Source organism: Mustela lutreola, chromosome 9 (genome assembly GCF_030435805.1).
Source record: "Mustela lutreola isolate mMusLut2 chromosome 9, mMusLut2.pri, whole genome shotgun sequence".
Classification (NCBI taxonomy): Eukaryota; Metazoa; Chordata; class Mammalia; order Carnivora; family Mustelidae; genus Mustela; species Mustela lutreola.
Window position 1 is genome coordinate 130,620,730 of NC_081298.1, and position 20,106 is coordinate 130,640,835.

At 45.9% G+C, this 20,106-nt stretch overlaps 1 protein-coding gene across 1 annotated transcript in view; it reads left to right on the forward strand.

The window, feature by feature from the left end:
• Window positions 1-289: 289 nt before the first annotated feature.
• APOB (apolipoprotein B) overlaps window positions 290-20,106 on the forward strand; it is a 37,517-nt gene continuing 17,700 nt past the window's right edge. Inside the window, exons 1-18 of the mRNA XM_059132540.1 lie at window positions 290-456; window positions 714-752; window positions 1,708-1,823; window positions 2,800-2,945; window positions 4,999-5,152; window positions 6,002-6,157; window positions 7,664-7,788; window positions 8,477-8,562; window positions 9,725-9,944; window positions 10,711-10,938; window positions 11,160-11,277; window positions 11,384-11,530; window positions 12,216-12,427; window positions 12,702-12,939; window positions 13,508-13,684; window positions 15,039-15,230; window positions 16,303-16,470; window positions 17,146-17,357. Coding sequence (XP_058988523.1) covers window positions 378-456; window positions 714-752; window positions 1,708-1,823; window positions 2,800-2,945; window positions 4,999-5,152; window positions 6,002-6,157; window positions 7,664-7,788; window positions 8,477-8,562; window positions 9,725-9,944; window positions 10,711-10,938; window positions 11,160-11,277; window positions 11,384-11,530; window positions 12,216-12,427; window positions 12,702-12,939; window positions 13,508-13,684; window positions 15,039-15,230; window positions 16,303-16,470; window positions 17,146-17,357 — 2,813 coding nt within the window. The 5' untranslated portion in view covers window positions 290-377. The remainder of the gene's footprint in view (window positions 457-713; window positions 753-1,707; window positions 1,824-2,799; window positions 2,946-4,998; window positions 5,153-6,001; window positions 6,158-7,663; window positions 7,789-8,476; window positions 8,563-9,724; window positions 9,945-10,710; window positions 10,939-11,159; window positions 11,278-11,383; window positions 11,531-12,215; window positions 12,428-12,701; window positions 12,940-13,507; window positions 13,685-15,038; window positions 15,231-16,302; window positions 16,471-17,145; window positions 17,358-20,106) is intronic.

The window sequence follows — 20,106 nt, forward strand, 5'->3', positions numbered from 1 at the left end:
GTGGGCGGCGGGGCAGGGTCCAAGTTCCCCCAACCCCACCTCCCAGGGCCCCGTTCTAAACAGGCCCGAGGAGAGGAGCGCAGAGGTGCTGCCGGCTGCGCCTGGCCTCAGCCCCTGGCCGGCCCCTGCTGGCGCTCAGAGGCTGCGGAGACTGGTGTGCAAAAGCAAACAGGCCCGGCTGGCTGCCCTTTGGACCTTTTGCAATTCGCCGGGGCGCTGCGGCCTGGGCGGGCGACCTGGTATAAATGGGGCGCGGGCGCCGGCCGCGCATTCCCTCCTCAGTGCGGGGCGGCGGCCTGCGGGTGCCCGTCCCTGAGGAGCCAGCCGGCCAGCCAGGCGACACGAGGCGCAGCGAGGGAGCCGCCCGCCCCGTCGCCATGGGCCGTCCGAGGCCCGCGCTGCTGCCGGGGCTGCTGCTGCTGCTGCTGCTGCTGGCGGTCGCCGGCGCCGGGGCGCGTGAGTGGGGCGGCCCGGCCTGGGGGCCGCGGGGGCCTGGGTCCCGGGAAGAGGGGTTGGGGGGGCCGGGGACCCGGACCGGCGGTGGCTCGTCCACGTACAACGCAGTTGGGGGGCGGGGACAGCGCAGGCCGGGGAGAGGGTTCTCCAGAACCTGCATTCTCTCCAACGACGCCAGCGGGCCCCCTGCCCGGGAGACCCGGGGCCCCCTGGAAGAGGGGAGAAAACCCAGCGCTGTCTTTCTCCTTTTCTTACAGAGGACGAGGTGCTGGAAAACGCCAGCCCCAGCTGCCCAAGTAAGGCTTTTCCCCACTGGGCGGGGAAGGGCGCCCCCAGCCCCCAGCCCCTCCTTCTGCACCTCAGCTCGCTAAGATGCTGGGATGCTATGATGGGTGTGCACGGCTCTGAGCCCCAAGAAGCCAGTTCCGTGGGACTCTGCCCTCCTCCAAGGGATCTCAACTCCTTCTGCCTGCATTTCTACTCTGTCCCAAGCGCTTGGCCTGGGGGCAGGGACTGTCACTCTCTGGGCCCGGGGGCACTCTACCGAGTCCCATCACCGTCTGTTTATCAGTGGCTAATCATTGATTCGAAGCACCTGAGGGTGAGGAAATGCTGACTTTAACCTTTGTGGAGAAATCCAGACCCCCACTCCTTCCTATTTACCTGACCTCCAGGGATCAAAGGAGCTGGCCTCCAGGTGGTACCCAGCGCCCTCGGCCGAGCGAGAGGCTGGCCTCTGATGGGACAGCACTGCCATCTTGTGGCCACCTGGCATCACTGCCCTGGTGTTCGTGCCCCAAATGCTCTTTTCCTCAAATTGTTCAGCCAATTCCTCTCACAGTGGAAAACTCCAGAATTCTTAAGACCGTCAGAGATCCCTGAGACTTAATGAACTTTGCCTCAGGAATTTTCAAGCTGAAAAGGCATTAGAGCTATTTGCTTTATGTTGCTGATTCTTAATTCCCCAGTCTCTCTTACAGACTTTCTCAGCCCCATTGTTTAACACTCCCCTCCCTGCACCTCAGATAATACATTCAGAAACTACTGGCAAATTTAAGCAGTATCCTCAACAAAACATAGTGGGGAAGTTAAATCTGTAAAGGGAAATTCAAAATAATGCAAAGTCAATTAAAAATAATTTGAGTTTAATTACCATTTTTTACGATCTTTGCCACGACCTCTCTCTTCCCAGTAGACTACTCTTTGGGGGAATTATCTACTATGTCGCTGACCTATTTCTCCCCATGTTAGAAGGTGCAACTCGCTTCAAGCACCTCAGGAAGTACGTATACAGCTATGAGGCTGAGAGTTCCACCGGTGTCCCCACGGCCGCTGATTCAAGGAGTGCCACCAGGATCAATTGCAAGGTATGAGGAGACAGGAAGAGCCACTGGAGGAACCCAGGGCTCCTGTCCTAGCAGACCCTGCTCACACTAGGACTGCCGTTAATCACAAAGTGAGGGACTGTCTCTGGGTTTGAAAGTCAGCCACTCTGCTGAGTTTTCTGCTGCAAAAAAATTTTGCCAACCAGATTTATTATTCCATTAGCTTCTAAGATGTAACTGGAATACGTGATCTAGAATATTAGCATTGCAGCATGGTAAATTTAACATGATGAGAGAAGCCCAGGGGGTAAGCCAAAGGAGGGGGGCATCTCAGGAAAGCATTCTAGAGTACAGTTTTTAGACTCGGAGCGAAACAATCTTTGCTTAAGACAAACAGAAAAAAAGAAAAATGTGAACATGTAGTTTGTTTTCAAAACTTTATCTATCGCTGAAATGATTGTATTCATGTCTGTGTTCACATGGAATGGATCTAAGGGTCACTATTAGGGGCCATGTGGGAAAGAGAAGTCAAGTTGGAAAACAGACCTCTTCTTTCTAGGGCCCCATAGTCTGTGTTGTCTTATAAGGTGGCCATTGGCCACATATGGCTGTTTAAATTGAGTAAAACTTAAACTTCTTAGTTATACCAGCCACATTTCAAGTGCCCATGGCCAGCAGCTCTCCTATCAGAACATTTCAATCACTGCAGAAAGTTCTTGAACAGTGCCAAATAACCCTTACAGATCTCATGTACTCCGGCAGTACATGAAGTTCTGAATAGGCCCCAAGAGATATGAACAGTTAGGTTGCTTGGTTTTTTTGATGACATTAAGGAAACATTTGCCGTTGAAACCAATGATGGCTTTCTTTCTGCTTCTTTGTTCTTCCTCTAGCTCTTAGACTGTATTCCCTCTAACCAGGGGTCCCCAACAGTATTTTCCTCTGTGTCCTGATTAGAGAGTAAGCCCTGGGCTGTGAATGGTCTCATGTTCTTGATGCTGCTTACTACCCTTCTCAGGTTGAGCTGGAGGTCCCCCAACTCTGCAGCTTTATCCTCAGGACAAGCCAGTGCACCCTGAAGGAAGGGTCTGGCTTCAACCCTAAGGGCAGGCCCTCACTGCAGAAGACTGAGAACTCGGAGGATTTTGCTGCTGCCATGTCCAGGTAAGGCAGGGGCCTGTCTGAACTTCTGAGCTCTGAGATTTGCTGGATGTGTTGTGGATATGTGTGTGTGTGCATTCGTGTGTGTGTGTGCACGTGTGTGTGTGTGTGTGTGTGTGTGTGTATCCAGGGAGGGATGAATGCTTGTGTTTTATGTGAGGCCTGTGTGTGAGGACAAACATTTCATTCTGTATTCACTATGGATCAGGGAATTGCTAAGTTGTCCCAAGAATCAGCAAGAGGTAAACATTATTTACCCTCCCCTAGCGAAGTGCCCCTAATTATCATTTAAATGTGTTTCTAAAAACTCCCATGCTTTAAATCTCCTTGAGACAATAAAGGTGAGATGGTTTGTTTAAACAGGTGAATTCTTGTTTAAAGAATTAAACAAGACCCGTAGCCCCGTGGTCTTCAGGGAAGGTCCAGCAGGACTTGGTGTGGTGCAGGGTCTATTCCACTGGGGGCAGCAAGGCTCAGCCTCAGCAAGTGCAGAGAATGCCAAGTACCCCCCGCCCCTCACTGCCCTGCCCTGCCCAAGACTGTAGTTCTGCCCAAGCATAGTGACCAGGCCACCCTGGTGTTTGCAGCTAGCCTGTCTTCTGATTGATCTATGTCTGTATCGCTCCTGTTGTAAATATTGTGAACATCACCCCTGCCTCGAGTCCAGATCACAGTTGGTAGTGTCCTAAGTGTGTGCAAATACAGACAGTTATAGGTTTTTTGGTCTGGGGGCATCAGAAACTCCCCACCCATCTTTTCGATTTGTTAAACATTAGACATGAAAGCCAGTCCTTTCTCTGCCGAGTAAGCCTTCATGCTTCTGTCTGTTGCCAATATTTTATCCAAGACCTGAATATGTCTGCAGCACAGGGATCAGTGACAGGAGGGACTAGTAGTTTCCTTTTGGGTTTTACCTTCTCCAAACTAAAGGGACTCCTGCTCTTGACTATTACCGGCTTCCCAAGCCTACACTGCAGTATCTGGAACTTTCTGCAAAGATGTTGAGCTATGGAAGATGTGCCTGTTCTCCTTCTCCTGCTTATGACCTACCCAGAGCAGGTGCAGCCCTGAATTTCCAAAAGGAAGTCCCCGAAGGGAAGTCCCTAAGACCATAGTTGATATGGGCTTCAGACATGGTCTCAAGGCTTATTAAAGAGTGATGACCCAACAAATGTATGAAAAGAGGTTCAAATTCACTGTTAGTCAGGAAGTGTAATTAACGTAACAGCAATATATTTATCACATTATGCCCATACGATTACCAAAATATAAAGCAACCAAGGGCCTGTTGCTGGTGACCTCTGAGGAGAAGTGAACATTGCTGGTGGAAATGAGAGCCAATAGTCAATATCTGTTATAATTAAAAACTTACTACCTCTGACATAGCAATTTCAAAAGGCTGGGACTCTCGCCCATGAAGAGAAGAGCAGTAATGTGTGAAGATAATATGCATAAGCATGTTTATTTCAGTGTTGTTCATGTGGGAGGGAAAAATCCAGAAAGAAAGTGAATCCCATCAAATAGAGGGAATGTCTGAATCAATTATATATAACCATAAAATGAGAAAGTTCTATAGCTTAAAAAAAAAAATCTGTCAGACCTGTACCAATGGAGTCAAAGGATTTCTGTGGCATATAATTGAGAAAAGAAAGATGGGGGGAAATGTGAAAACATTGTGTCGTCTATGTAAAAGAAGCAATGAAAAAAATCTTTATGCGTGAATGTTTCCACCCCACACCTCTAGATAGGAGTGTCTGAGTGTGGAGAGAGAAGTGGAAAACCCAGTGAGTTATTCTGTAAGGAACATGACAGCAGAGACTGGTGTGGGTAGAAAACAGAGTGAGGATGCATAAGGCAAGAAAAGCAGGTAAAGAAGTCAAAGAATACAAAAAACATACACATATTTGTACACTTTTTTGAAAAATGTACACTTATAAAGAAAAGATGGGGAAAAAAAAAACAGTAAGTAAAAGGAGATGCAAAGCTACCTAGCTTACATCCAACAGGCTTACAGCGGAAAAAGGACACGTCTGTGACCTCACTCTCTCTGAAACAGGCACGAGCTCAGGCTGGCCATTCCTGAAGGGAAGCAAGTTTTACTTTACCCAGAGAAGGAAGAGTCTACACATATCCTGAACATCAAGAGGGGCATCATCTCTGCCCTCCTGGTTCCCCTGGAGACAGAAGCTGATAAACAAGAGTTGTTTCTGGTGAGAATGCAGAAAATTGATAACCATGCCCTTTGAACTCATCTTCACAAATTTGAGCTGGGTCCCACTCTGTATATAAAGTGGATTATTGACTTAGCCACATGACTAGCTACGCCCAGGAGGCCCTGTACTGGTGAGAAGTGCTGGTACCCAGGGCTCTTCCTGTCCCCTGGGCTCACTGATGGATTTCCTTCTGAGCAGATAGAGAAAAGAGCCTAATTTTAAAGCAGTATTTGAGGAGTCCTGACCACCATACTCTTCTGTTTGATTTTTTGTGTCCCCACAAGATATAACACAGTAAAGCTCTGTGTATTTTAAACCCAGAAAATAATGGAATCTGTTGCTAGCCTCTCTCAAGAATTTGAAGTTTTGATCCAAGAGAGAATTCAATTTAGTTGAATCCCATGAACATTTTTGAGCCCTTACTATGTTCTAAGTTCTATACTCTGCTCCACTTGGAGAAGACATAGATGTGTCCTGCAGAGACCTTTCGTAATATGCTCGGGATCTGTGGAGAGAACCAAGACACACTGAGCACCAGGCAGACTGGAATCCTTGCTGTAAAGGAGCAATAGAGAAAATCCTCTGAGAGCACAGAATGTAGTCAGAGTCTGCTGGGAACTAGGTGGCCAGGTGAATGTGCCTCAGAACCAGAACCACCCTTCATGGCTTTCTCAGTCTAGCTCTGGAGTAGCAGCAATGCCCACTGTCAGCCTAGGAGGAAGAAAATCCTTTCCCAATCCATGGTGCTCCTGCCTTTTCTCCCAGGCTCCTTTCCTAGCCCCTCTAAAGCATCCAGAGCTGTTTTTCCCACATTGAATACACCTGTTGTATCTTCTACTCCCATAGGATACTGTGTATGGAAACTGTTCCAGTGACTTAACTGTTAAAACAAAGAAGGCAAATGTGGCAACAGAAATATCCATTGAAAGGAACCTGGAGAAGTGTGATCACTTCAAGGCCGTTAGCACAGGAGTTAGCCCACTTGCTTTGATCAAAGGCATGGTAAGTTTCACATCCACGTCGCTCCTTGCAATGAACACTGTCCTCTTGAGTCTTAAAATTCTGGAATGTTAGAGCTGGTAAGAATTTTAGGGAAGAATCAACCCAGACTCATTTTCGTCTAGACTATAGCAGGAAACTGAGGACAGGAAAGGACTGCCCAAGGTCACGTGACCTGTTATTAATTGAACCAAGACCAGAGTCAGGTTCCTGACTTCCCAGTCCAGAGCTCTGACCTTCTTGCTGTCTTTCTGTTACTGACACCGAACCATCCACCATCCCTGGAGAGTAATGACTGTCCATCCCTGAAAAGGTTCTAGAGCTTAATGGAGGATAGCAAAGCCATCTACTGCTGTTTCCTACAAGAGGACTGGATGTCGCCAGCTCCAGGAATCCAACCTCTGAGGAAGTCCCAGGACTTGTTTTCTGCCCTCCTCTCCCTCACTCCTATGAAGTGACATTACCAAGAGCATTCCAGTGTCCTATCCTTTCGTCCCATGTATGACCCTGCTCAATGCCTGGCCTCTCTGCCCCCTGCCTAGGCCAGCCTCTTAGTATTAGCCTTCTCTCCTGTCACCTCAACAGGGACCACTAAGCACCATATTACCAGAGCTTACCCAGTGCCTTGTAATCTTCTGGGACATGAATCACAGCTTATCTCAATAAACAGGAAGGACATGAGCAATCACTGCCATGCTTGGCAATGTTCCTGGTCATTGTCCTTGAGGCTGAATATATGATGTCTGACAGCCATAAGGGTCATATTCAGAAGAAGCCAAGGCACTGGCCTGTGTGTCTTTTCTGAGAACTTGCTGTATGCTTAGCCCCACTCTGGGCGGAACTGAAGGTCAGAGACTGTAGCAGATGAACCATGGGCCTTTCCCTTGTACTTACAGTCTAACCCAGGAACAAGGTTCCTACGCATGCCAATAAAGGACAATAAATGGCATACTAGATAAAGTTATAAACTGACCAGTGCAGACAAGCAATCCTAACCCTGACCAGGAAGGAGAAAGCACTATTCACGTAGTTCAATGGGAAAATTTGGTGGTAGATCTGCTTAGACGGAATGGTGGGCGGGTATCCATCAGTCTAGCCTCAAAGATTTATGGGGGATGTGGAGCATGAACCTGTAAGATACAAAGGATGTGAGAGACATAAGACATAACGACAGGCTTCTAGGCAAAGAAAACTTAAGAAGCAGTGTGAAGTGTTAATGTGTGGTGGGTGGGTAGGTGTATAATACCTGGTTAGATATACTTTGTGCAGGATGAGATGTTCATTGGGGTGGAATAAGAAGAGTCTACAGCTTGACTCCGCTTTGGGTATACTGAGTTATTGCATCCCTTTGTCTACATGCCAAGTACCAAGTTTCCTTCTTTAACTGAGTTTATCTAGTGGGGCAGAACTCCCATCTCCCATCTTCCTTGAAGTTAAATGCCCATGGCAGAAGAATCAGGTTCAATCCCCAGAGGCTGATCAACACGTTTTTTCTAATCTCATTTACAGCTCCACCCCTTCTCAACTCTGATTAGCAGTAACCAGTCCTGCCAGTACACTTTGGACCCCAAGAAGAAGCATGTGTCGGAAGCCATCTGCAGGGAGCAACACCTGTTCCTGCCTTTATCCTCCAAGTAGGTCACCTTCTGCACCCTGATTCATTATTTATGGGTTGACGGGAGACGAGTGCTTCTCAGTACCCTGTTCCAAGCAAGGCTGTGTTTGGAGGAGACTGTGAGGAGGTACAAAGCAGAGCCCAACCCCATCTCTCTTTTCAAGCTAACAGATAATTAAGCAAGAAAATCTTAGGTATACAAAACAGTTTGAGACCAACAAAAGATATCTTAGACCCAGACTCTAAGGGTTATGGATCAGGAAAAACCAAGGATCATTGCAGGCTGCCCTGGTTAAAAAGGCTTTATCAAAGATTTGGGATTGGGACCAGAGACTGGTATATCCCAATCCATTTTGAAACCTGAGACATCAACTAGTGTTTACTGATTAATTGCTCTATTCTTGGCATTGTTCTGAGGGAGAGACACAGGAGTTTCAAGGCACAGTGTTAGTCCCTACCCTCTGGGGACTCCAGAGTAGTGAAAGGGGTAAGTTACAGATGTCCCTCTAATGGAAGGGCAGGTAGCATGACCAGGAGGAGGTGGAGGGTGTTCATTGGCAGGGAAGGAGGTCAAGAGGCTGGATTCAATGGTTTGAAAGGTAGGCAGGATTTGGGTAGAAGTAGAGAGGGAAACATTCAACATGAAAAGAATATTATTCTCTAGGGAACTGGCTATCCATGACATGATGTGCTTCCTTTGTTACCAGGAGTCAGTATGGGATGAATGCACAAGTTACACAAACTTTGAAACTTGAAGATACACCTAAGATCAATAGCCGCTTCTTTGAGGAAGGTAAGATTTTATATGTATATTGTTGCCAGGACCTGGAAATCTGCCCAAAACATAGCATGTATTATGGCTAGGAGATGCCTGCTGACCGGTGAGTCCAGTGGGGTTTGACGTTCTGGGTATGGGCTCCTCTAGTGAGAAAGCACATCCCTTTCAAAATGTTAAGTGTTAATGCAATAGACAAAAAGGAGAAGTATCCCAAAGCTACCTAGGTTTTCGTAAAAAGGAAATTGGCCTCCTGAGTCTACCTTTGGTAGGTCTGACAACCTCCTACACTCTGAAATAAGCCTGGGACCTGGATGAGGTGGGGCAAGTGGGAGAGACCCTTCGGAGTCAGGAATTAGTCTTTAGAGCAGGAAAAAAACCTTAGCAATCTCTAGTCTAACCCTAACCCTGCATTTGTCTTATATTTAAATCAGTCTTATGCATTCCCTCATTGTTCCCTCATATGCAACCTGTGATGTCAGGTGGTAGCCGTGTGTGTTTTTATACCCATTCTACAGAGGGTGAAATGAAACTTGGAGAGGCTTGTGATATATCCAAGGTCTCCAAATATTGGTAGTGCAGAATCAGCCCTCGGGTCTAATTGAAGCCAGGGCTCTTTCCATTGCATCACATTTCCCCCATGAACCCCACATTTTCCACATTAACTCCCATCCTGGCATAGGTCAGGGCAGGGTGATGAAAGAGACACAGAAGCGTTTTCCCCCATCAGCTTCTTATAGATCCCATTGGAAAAAAGGGCAGGTAAGCATCAATGGGTCTAGCCTCAGCCATAGTCATGTCAGTGGCAGCTACAGTCTTGTCTAGTTCCTTCCAGCAGAGAGGTAATCTGATCAAATTCAGATAAGCCTGGATTCAGTTGCAGCTCTGCCCCTTATACTCAGAGAGGTCTTAGGCAAGGAGAGTTCCTCATCTCTGGGTCTCAGTTCCCTTATCTTTAAATTGAAGAATAATAATGAACCCATAGGACAGTGTGATGAGTCAGTAAAAACACTGAAGTCGAACACCAAGCACAGAGCCAGATACATAAGTATTGAGTATAGGATAGTTTTCTTTTCCTCTTTGCTGTACCTCCCTAATTTCCAATTTTCAGTAGACCAGGAATCGGTTGAAATGTAGAGGTAAGCAAGAACCCCTTTGACACTCCCCCCCCCCTTTCCAGGCACTGAAGTGGTGGGTCTTGCCTTTGAGCACACCAAGTCCACACCACCCCCACAGCAGGCTGAGGCCATTGTGAAGACTATCCAGGAGCTGCAGACATTGCATGTCTCCGAGCAGAATGCCCAGAGAGCTAACCTCTTCAGGAAACTCATTACTGAACTGAGAAGTCTCAACAAGGAGGCCTTCACATCCGTCTTGCCAAAGCTGATCGAGGTGTCCAGGTATTTCTTTAATGGTGGTAGCCATATATTTTGTATGACCTGTGGTAGGGGGCTAAACTTTCAAACCTTGGCCAAGCAGAAAATCTCAGAGGCCACTGAAATATCAATCCAATAATTCCACTATTAATTAATCAATTAATGTTTGCTGGATAGAGAAATATCAGCTAATGTGCTTAGAGTTCTATGGGACGGACACACACACACACACACACACACTCCCATGCTGCATTCAAGGCAGATAGGCATTTCTGTGTCAAAATGGGAGAGCAATGTTTCCCACCTTTTGATGGGTAACTTCTAGTTCCTCATTCTATTGTGAGTACCTTGGAAAGTTGGGGAGGAAAAGAAGTCTGTGCCCTCCGGAAGCCTACACTAGTGGAGAGAGAACTAGGCAAACAAAGTGATACTGTGATTTCTCCATACTTTAAGGCACTGGTTCTAACTGTTGGGAAGACCAGAGGAAGGACTAAGGACCGAAATGAGGCCATGCCAGTGCTTGTCTGGCACGGTCTATGTTCTGAATGAAAGGCAGTGATAACAATCCTCTTTGGGCTCTGGGGTCCCTCTGGGGTCCTTCTTGAGCCTTTCCTCCGTGGTGCTTCTCCAGTGGACAGTGCTTGTAGAGAAGGCTTCCTGCTTCCTGGGATCTGTGTTGGATTTTGGGAGATGGTCAGATTTGGAGAGCGAATCTCAGAAATCATGGGCCAAGGATATTGGAGCTGCCTGAAGGTGATCTCTGTAATCTTCTCTGTTCTTTCCTTCTCAGCCCCATCACCTTACAAGCCTTGATTCAGTGTGGACAGCCCCAGTGTTATACTCACATCCTCCAGTGGCTGAGAAGTGAAAAGGCCAACCCCCTCCTGATAGATGCAGTGACTTACCTGATAGCCCTGATGCCAGAGCCCTCAGCAGAGAGACTGCAGGAGATCTTCAGCACAGCAAAGGAGCAGCAGAGCCGGGCCACTCTATATGCTCTGAGTCACACAGTCAACAAGTGAGTTTCACACTGCTTCTCCTAGTGGGAGCTGAGGAAGACCCCCACATCTCTGTACTAAGATTATACCCCACCTTCCACTTTCAGACTCTCTTGCGTACTCTTGTTTTTTCCACTAGCTATGTTGAGAGCAAAGACTTGAAATAAGAAATGTTCACACACAAGTTTGTATCTTAAATAAACTTGGCTGTGCTTGCTAAGTCCTAACTCTCATTCTGCAGCTATCATAAGGCTAACCCCTTGGTGACTCAGGACCTACTGGATGTTGCTGATTACCTGTCGGAACAGATTCGTGATGACTGCACTGGGAACCAAGATCACACCTACTTGATTCTGAGGGTACTTTCAGCCTTTTGTAGGACATGCATTGTTTCAGAAGCAATTTCATGAACACCCCCTACTTCTCCTTCTGCACCTGACTTTCCCTTGTTTCTTTTCAATACAGGTCATTGGAAATATTGGCAGAACCATGGAGACAGTAACCCCAAGACTCAGGTCTTCAGTCCTGAAGTGTATCAAAAGTACCGAGCCATCCCTGCTGATTCAGAAGGCTGCCATCCAGGCCTTGCGGAAAATGGAGCTTAATGATGAGGTGAAGTCCACAGAGGAAGTCCGAGTGTAAAAACTTTAGTCAGATTAACAAGGACTTGGAAAGAGATTCTAAATCTCATCATTCTACTGCTTTCTAATTGCCAATTTCAACAAGCCTCTTGACTGCCTAGCAGTATGTGGACAAGACAGAAATAATAGACCACAGTCCTACTCTAGCCTCAGAATATGAGATTTTAGTTTCATGCTGTCCCCCTTCCAGATCAACCATCACTCTCACCTTAGGAAAACATGAACATGCTTGATTTCCACCATCTTCCCAAATTGGGTGCAAAACGCTTATTTATTTGGAAATAAATAAGAGCTTTGGAAAACGCCTTATTTATTCACTCCAAACTCTCACTTTCCCTTCCCACCTACATTCCTGCATTGAAATAACTTACAGTTAAACAGATTTGTTTTCACTTATAGTAGCAGATCTTCCTCAAGTCCCAACTTGAGTATGTTAATGCAGTTGGATGTAACGTGCATTTAATCTGAGACCCTTCCTTGAGCTGGTTGTTCTGAGGGACACTGGTGAGAAGATACCATACCAGCATTTGAAAAGTTATCAGAAAGAAATTTGACTTCTATGTAGTAAACCACCAGCAGACCACACTGGTGTTTGCCAGGCATGTTCTGTGTTCTGACCAAAGGACAGTGGTAACAGTCTCCTATTTTGGATACAGGTCCGGGAAGTCCTTCTTCAAGTTTTCCTCAATGATGCCTCTCCAGGGGATAAGCGACTAGCTGCCTATCTCATGCTGATGAGGGGCCCTTCCCAGTCAGATATTAACCAAATCATCCAGCTTCTTCCACGGGAACAGAATGAGCAAGTGAAGAACTTTGTGGCTTCCCACATTGCCAACATCCTAAACTCAGAAGAACTGTATATCAAAAAGTAAGTAACAGTAATTTTCCCACATCTGCCACAAAGGGCAAAGAGTAATTTCCCATCCCCCTCATTCCTAAAGCCCACTGCCTGCCCTTTATGGAGTGTTCTTTCTTCTGGACAACATGCACACAAAAATGCAGCAGTCCTGAGCCAAGCTCTTGGGCAAATGAAATCCAGATCGTTTGGTAGCATTCGGCAATCCATATTTCCTTGGGGTGAGAGAGACATGGATTTGTAACATGGTGAGTAAGCTAAAAATATGCTCCCTGTTTCCATCTAGCTTGAAAAAGTCAGTGGAAGAAGCTCTGAAAGGATCTCAACTCCCAACCATCATGGACTTCTCAAAATTTTCCCGGAACTATCAGCTTTCCAAGTCTGTTTCCTTGCCATCACTTGACCCTGTCTCAGCCAAAATTGAGGGAAATCTCATATTTGATCCAAATAATTACCTTCCTAAAGAAAGCATGCTGAAAACAACCCTCACTGTCTTTGGATTTGCTCCAGGAGATCTCTTTGAGGTATGTGTGAGACTTAGAAGAAGCTCCCATTCTTTCTCTAGTTCGGTACAACTCCATAAATAGAAAGTCAAGGTGGGGCATGAGCCAGCCTGGGAGGAGCTAAGATCAAGCAGCTCATTCCTACCATCAGTTTGAGGCCACCTTCTTTCCCTCCTCCCTCGCCCTCCTGCCTTCTAGCTAAAGGTCACCTGAAGCATGACACTGTAGTATTAAGGGAAATGTTGATGTCTTAGGGAAGCCCTTAGATCCAAAGCCAACAAAACACATGGGCTGTGCAATCAGACTGATCTGGTTCAAACCCCAAATTCATTCCCAATCTGAATCTCTTGTTTAATTGCTTATCCTCTCTGACCTTAGCCTTTTCTGGAAAAAGGACAAGTAATAAGTTCTGCCTTTCAAGATTCTTGTAAGATTTAAAGAAGACAACTCCTGTGGTTGCCGAGTTCAGCTCCTACTGCATAGTATTCATTAAATACTTGTTTAATTAAATGGACATTAAAGAGGGATTGGAGGCTGACATGGAACAAAGCAACCTGATGGCATTTTCTTGCCTGATTTTCTTTCTCAGATTGGTTTGGAAGGGAAAGGTTTTGAGCCAACATTGGAAGCTCTTTTTGGAAAGCAAGGATTTTTCCCAGACAGTGTCAACAAGGCTTTGTACTGGGTTGATAACCAAGTTCCTGATCATGTCTCCAAGGTCTTAGTTGACCACTTCGGCTATACCAAAGATGATAAACGTGAGCAGGTATGTTTTCATTAAGAAAAGCTTTGGATCTCAATGCAAAACATTTTCCTCCTAGCCTAGAAGTCGTCAAGGAGCTATCTAACTGTGGCTATTATTAACCAGTCCCGTGGAAGTAAAGACTAGGGTCCTCTGCAGTTATAAGCCTCCTAGAGATTCAATGTGCCCAGGAGCCAGACTTATTAGAGGCACTCTCCCATAATGATTACCTGTGGAAATTCTGGGGCATGGATTTGAATTCTGACCTTACTGTTTTCAAACTGTGCACGCCTGAGAAAACTGCTTGATACTCTGTCTGTTTCTACATCCCCAGAGTGCTAATAATCCATACCTCACTGGGTTATTTAAAGACTAAATGAAATAAAGTATGTAAAATGCTAAGCAGAGTGCATGACTGGTACTGATTGTTCAATAAGCAGATATTATTTTAATTTTTGAATTCTTATTTTCCTTATTAACCGCTTTCTTCGGCTCTTACTCGTATAGCGAGAGCAAAATCTACTTTGAAGCTAACATAAGCCCCCACTTAAGGAGTAGAAAATAGATAGTATAATCTGGAGTTTCTCATTCTTTAGTTTTTTGCTACTCCAAGTCTGATTCAGTCATTGGCTCACATCACGGTTTGTTAGAAACGCAGGTTCTGAGACCCCATTGAGATCTACTGCATCAGAACCTGCATCTTAATGACACTTCCTAGGTGACCTGTATGTACATTTCAGTTTGAAAAGCAGGGCAATAATTTACTCCTAGATGCCAACAGATGGCCCAAACCTCCACTTTCTAATTTACTCATGTCCCCGTGAGGCTGGGGCCCTTTGCTCTGTTGGAGTCTGTCAATCGTTCTTTTTATTTTTTTTCCCTCATGTATAAGCATCAGTCTATGGTGTTCTTCTAATCTCTAAGAAGAACTTATCTAGGATAAGGTGTTTTTCAAGGTTTTGGCCAATTTATATAGCAGCTATATTTTCTCAAGAAACCCCTGGTATTCATCTCTCATCAGAGGAAAAAGGGGTAATCAGGAGATATCTTCTACTCTTGGTGAGCCCTAGCAATCCTGGGATCCTGGAGAACAGAGGTCCCTCTTATTATGTCTGCATTCAAGTTTCCAACAGCATGGAGACACCTCCTATCCCTGATAAGACCTCAGTTTCTTTTTTTTTTTCTTTTTTCATCTCAATTTGGTAAAGCTATCTATCTTTCAATAAAAGGCGGGAGTGATTTCGGTGGCTTCCCTATATCCCCACCTGTGTATTTATGTCTAACCCACCACGGCTGCAGTAGATGGCCCCACAGGAGGACTCTAAAGGTGTGTGACGATGCTGACATCTCATTAGACATTTTATTGTTAAAATCCCAGGACATGGTCAATGGAATTATGCTCAATGTCAAGAAACTGATCAAAGATTTGAAATCCAAAGAATTCCCAGAAGCCAGAGCCTACCTCCGCATCTTGGGAGAGGAGCTTGGCTTTGTCAGGCTCCATGATATCCAGCTCCTGGGAAAGCTGCTGCTAGATGGTGTTCACACTCTTCCTGGTATCCCCCAGATGGTAAGTAGGCCAGGCGCCATCACAAGCAATGAGAATAGCCCATGCCCTTTGTAGATCTCCCAGACCCCTAAGATCCTGTCCCACAAACCAGAGAAGGTGCTGATACTTCCTTCAGGGAAGCAGTTTGCTTTGAATTTCAGAAAGGAATATTCTTGGATTGCAAAGAATTGGTAACATTTAGAAATTAGGCCTTTGATAATATTAGGTGTATCTTTTGAGGGCATCCATTTGTTCATATGTGTTTCTCTATATCTATGCTACAAGTTCTCTATATCAAATGATTATGAAATCATTTGTATAGTATTTGAAAAACTGTTATCCACTATCTAAATATGAGTTATAGTTTCCATCATTATTAATTTATTCATAAGGGAGAAAAATGTGTAAATATATCTCCTGGTATTTGATAAATAATAATGTTGGCTTTAAGAAACCAGATTTCAAGTTATTTTCTAAAAATGTTTTTTAAAAAAAATTCATACTAATATGTTCATCATCTCAGTAGCTTGTCAATTAAAAAAAAATGGTTTTGGGGTATGTGGATGGCTCAGTTGGTTAAGCAGCCCACTCTCGGTTTCACTTCGGGTCAAGATCTCAGGGTCCTAGGATGAAGCCCTGAGTCAGGCTCTGTGTTCAGCAGTGTGTGTGCTTGTCTCTCTCTCTCTGTCCCTCCCCCACTCTAAAATAAATCATTCTTTTAAAAGAGTTGTTTTATCATAATAGATTATACTTCAGTAAGCCCTCATTTCCATGTAGACTCCAAATAACCAGAATTAATCCTTGCCATCCAAGGCTACTTAAAGCTCAGAAAGCTCTGAGGCCCAGCCCTATTCTTAAGTGACTCTGAACCACTAGTTCAAAATGACATGGTATCTGGGAAGGGCAATTTCTTACATCCCATTCTGTTGAAACCAGTAATCATGCATTTGATCAAATCCTCAGCTAATCAAAATATGCTAGTCTGTTCCTTTCTGGATAAAGAAGAACAGTTACTGTCTGAGATGTGGGAGACTGCCTTTCACAAATCCCACTTGGATGAGGCTTACTTGTCGTTGCCATCTTGGATCTACAGATTAGAGAGGCCATCAGGAAGGGCTCAGTGAATGACTTGTTTCTTCACTACCTCTTCATGGACAACGCCTTTGAACTGCCCACTGGACTTGGATTACAACTGCAAGTCTCCTCCTCTGGGGTCATCACTCCTGGAATCAAGGCCGGAATGAAGCTAGAAATAGCCAATGTAAGACCCTGTTCACTTTTTCATTCCTCAGGTTGTTCATTTCCTCCACGGCGGGTTTCTTGTATGATTTTAAAATGTGTGTAGTTCAAGTTGAAGTGCATCATCCCTGTCATCACCTTATTCATTTTTCAAAAATTTTTATTTATTTTTTAAACTTCTTTTCAGTGTTCCAGAATTCATTGTCTATGCACCACACCCGGTGCTCCATGCAATACGTGCCCTCCATAATACCCACCACCTGGTACCCCGACCTCCCACCCCCCTGCCCCTTCAAAACCCTCAGATTGTTTCTCAGAGTCCACAGTTTCTCATGACTCATCTCCCCCTTCCTCATTTTTATAAAAAAAACTTTAGCATTCCACTAGGAGGCTCCACCTGGCTAGCTCCTAGCAGTAAGGAACAAGCTATTCTCAAGAAAATCTGATTCCTGTCCTCTTTTCATCCTATTCCGTTAACTTTAAGCATCTCAGGCATTTCCTGGTGCTGGTATCAGTGTAGTGTGGCTCTGGGGAACTGACAACATGGCTTTTCTTCCTCCAAAGAAATCACAGTAATGTTTCCTGAGGCGTGAGTGGTCCAGACATGTGTGCCCAGGGATGGGGAAGGGTGGTTGATCTGACTGCACAGGGACATGGGTATTTAATGAAGCTGAACAGGTCATTTTCTGATTTACAGTTGCAGATGGGGCTGGTGACAAAGCCCTCTGTGTCTGTGGAGTTTGTGACAAACATGGGCATCGTCATCCCAGACTTTTCAAGGACCGGGATCCAAATGAACACCAACTTCTTCCATGAGACAGGCCTGGAGATGCAAGTTGCCTTGAAAGCTGGGCAGCTGAAGTTCATCGTTCCTTCTCCAACGAGGCCAGTCAAGCTGCTCAGTGGCAGGTAATCCATCCGCCAGAGGGGACTAGCCAGTGTGAGAGGGAGAGTGGAAACTGGGTCGGTAGGACTTGACTGCCTGAGATAATTCAGGGCCCCGTGATCTTGGGGGTGTTGGGGGAGAGAAGGTAGTGACTTACCTAGTTTTAATGTAGGTTAGACTCACCAAATAATACCAATTTCCTCGACTGTCCAGGTTTCACCAAATTGACATTTAGGACTTACTGATTCATCACTTAATAGATTATGTTTTTTTGTTGTTTTGTGTTTGTTTTGAGAATGAAGAAACATAAACTCTAGAGAAATCATCCTTGGGAAATGAACCTTTTTTTCACAGGAAAAATACCAGGGAACATACTAATCTGTGGTAGCTAGCTCAGTGGATAAAGCATGAGAGTCCTAATCTCATGATTATGGAAAGCAGCATATATGGAGAGCTCCATTTCAATGATATCCTTAAACACTGATTTATCTTAGTTTCTATATCTTGGACTCATTAATTTGTTGATTCCAGAAGAGTAAAAATAGTATTTAAGTGCCTAATGCATGAAGCATGTGGAATGAAATACACCTGACCTTCTAGTGCTTACACATGGAATGAGATATACCTGACCTCTGGCACTTAGTTCATGGGAAGGACATAGAAGTATCAAATGCACGCTGAGAGGAAACACTGGAGGACATGAAGTTCTGTAAGACCTAGTCTGTGGCACTCGGGGAAAGCTTTCTGAAGAAGGCCATGCTTGAACTGCTACCTGAAGGCTGTCAGAGTTCTGCAGACCAAGCAGAAAGAAATGAGTGTTCCCAGGCCAAGAGAATGGCTTGAAGGAAAAAGAACAGTTCAGGAGCTGCAAGAAAGTCAAAACTCAGTGTGGTAAAGCTCACAGGGGTCATGGAGGGAAGTGGCAGAGGCTGGCCAGGGTCCACCTTCTGAGGCACCTGAAGGATGGTGGACTCTTCTGAAGGCAGAGGACTTTAAAGGTGGGAGCATAGATAAAGAAAGGCTGGTGTTTTAGAGGACACGCTCTGACTTCAAAGTGGGGCATGGATGGATAAGAAACATGGGTGGGGATGGGGAGACTGGTTGGAGTCTGTCACATCCAAATGTGGTTGAGAGATGCTCGTGACCTGAACCAGACTAGGGCCAGGGATGGTGTCGGAAGGAGCAAACCTACTCCAGAAACTCTTCCGTGGTGGAAACATGAGCACTTGATGATTGACCAGTTGCAAGATGAGGAAGAAGAGGAAGAGCAGTGGGGGTGCCTCTCGCTGAGACAGGGAGAGGTTTGGAGGAAGTTAACAAACTCAGTTTGGGATGTGCCTCATTTGAAGTCCTGTGAGACCACCGGTTCTAATATCCAGCTGGGAGTGGGACCAATGGGTCTGAGCTCGGTAAACAGGCTGGAGCTACAAATACCAATTTGGGCATCACCTGCAGAAGGAGGTTGTTGAGGTCAAACAGCAACTGGTGTAGGGTGAGACGCGATGGACTAGGACAGACGTGTAGAAAATGTGAATGTGTGAAGCAGCAGAGGAGAAGCAGGAAAGCGTGAGGAGTAGTGTTCAGGGAGGTGGAAGAAGGGCCGAAGTTGTAAAGGGTCTCAGCAGCCCAAGAGAGACCCAGGAGAGACCGCCAGGATTACCCCATAGGCAGCTAACGCTGACAGAGTTCCAGCCCACCAGCAAGGCTAGCTTTTTGGGTACCCTTAAAATGAGGAAATAATACTGAAAGAAGAACACGATATTTCCAAAAAAAAAAAAAAAAAAGCATCCTTGGATGAAATCAGCACATTGTTGAACTTTGTTGGACTTACTAATCTTTTTAAGTCCATTCTTGAGAGGAGAATTCTATCTATCATCTGTTCAGAGGTCAGGGACTCTAAAGTCTTAATCTGGCCATAAGTGAGCAGGTCTCCCTAATGCTCCTGGGAAATCAAGGAAGATAAAGCCTAAGAAGGTCCTCTGGAGTTAGGAGCAAGAAGGTGATTGGAGATGCTGACAGAGGCAGGCCCAGAAACGTGATGGTGTGGTGTCAAATCACAGTTCGTGAGAGGCGTGTTGAAAGAGTGAAGACCATGAGGCTGACCTGTTTCTTGACTGTGAGGGAGACGAGGGGGAAGCAGGGAAAGAAAAGGGTGCGTGTGCATGCGTTCACATGTGCACACGTGTCATGGGGAAGGTGTGCAATGGAGAGGTGTGCGTGATGGGAGAGATGTGCGCGGGGAGAGGTGTGCAATGGGGGGGCGGGGTGAAGGAGGTGTGCGGTGGGGGAGGTGTGCGGTGGGGGAGGTGTGCAGTGGGGGAGGTGTGCGGTGGGGGAGACTTGCAAAGGGAGAGGTAACTTAGACTTGTTCCGTGTGGGAAAGAAGTAGAAATAAGCCAATACAGTAAGAGTTACCCTTGGGCTTCCCTTCACTAATGGAAGGAAGGGGCACACCTGAGTTCAGGGCCCAGGGATCCTTATTCAACATCTGAGTCTCTGTTTCCTCTGTAAAATAAAGAGCCTCCTAATGCCTGCCATTGTGGGGATCCCAGCTAACAAAAGCGAACACCTCAGGGCAATGCCTGAAACCCAAGAGTCCCTGTGTTTGTTGCCTTGTTGATGTTTGTGCTGTTCGTTGTTTCTGAGTGAATGAGATAACCTGAGGTGGGTGCCGACAGAGGGGAGACGGAGAGCACGTTAAGGGGGCACATGTTGGCACTGCGACCTACGTACGGCCATCAGTGGTGTTCACGTCCACTGGTAACGTGAAGG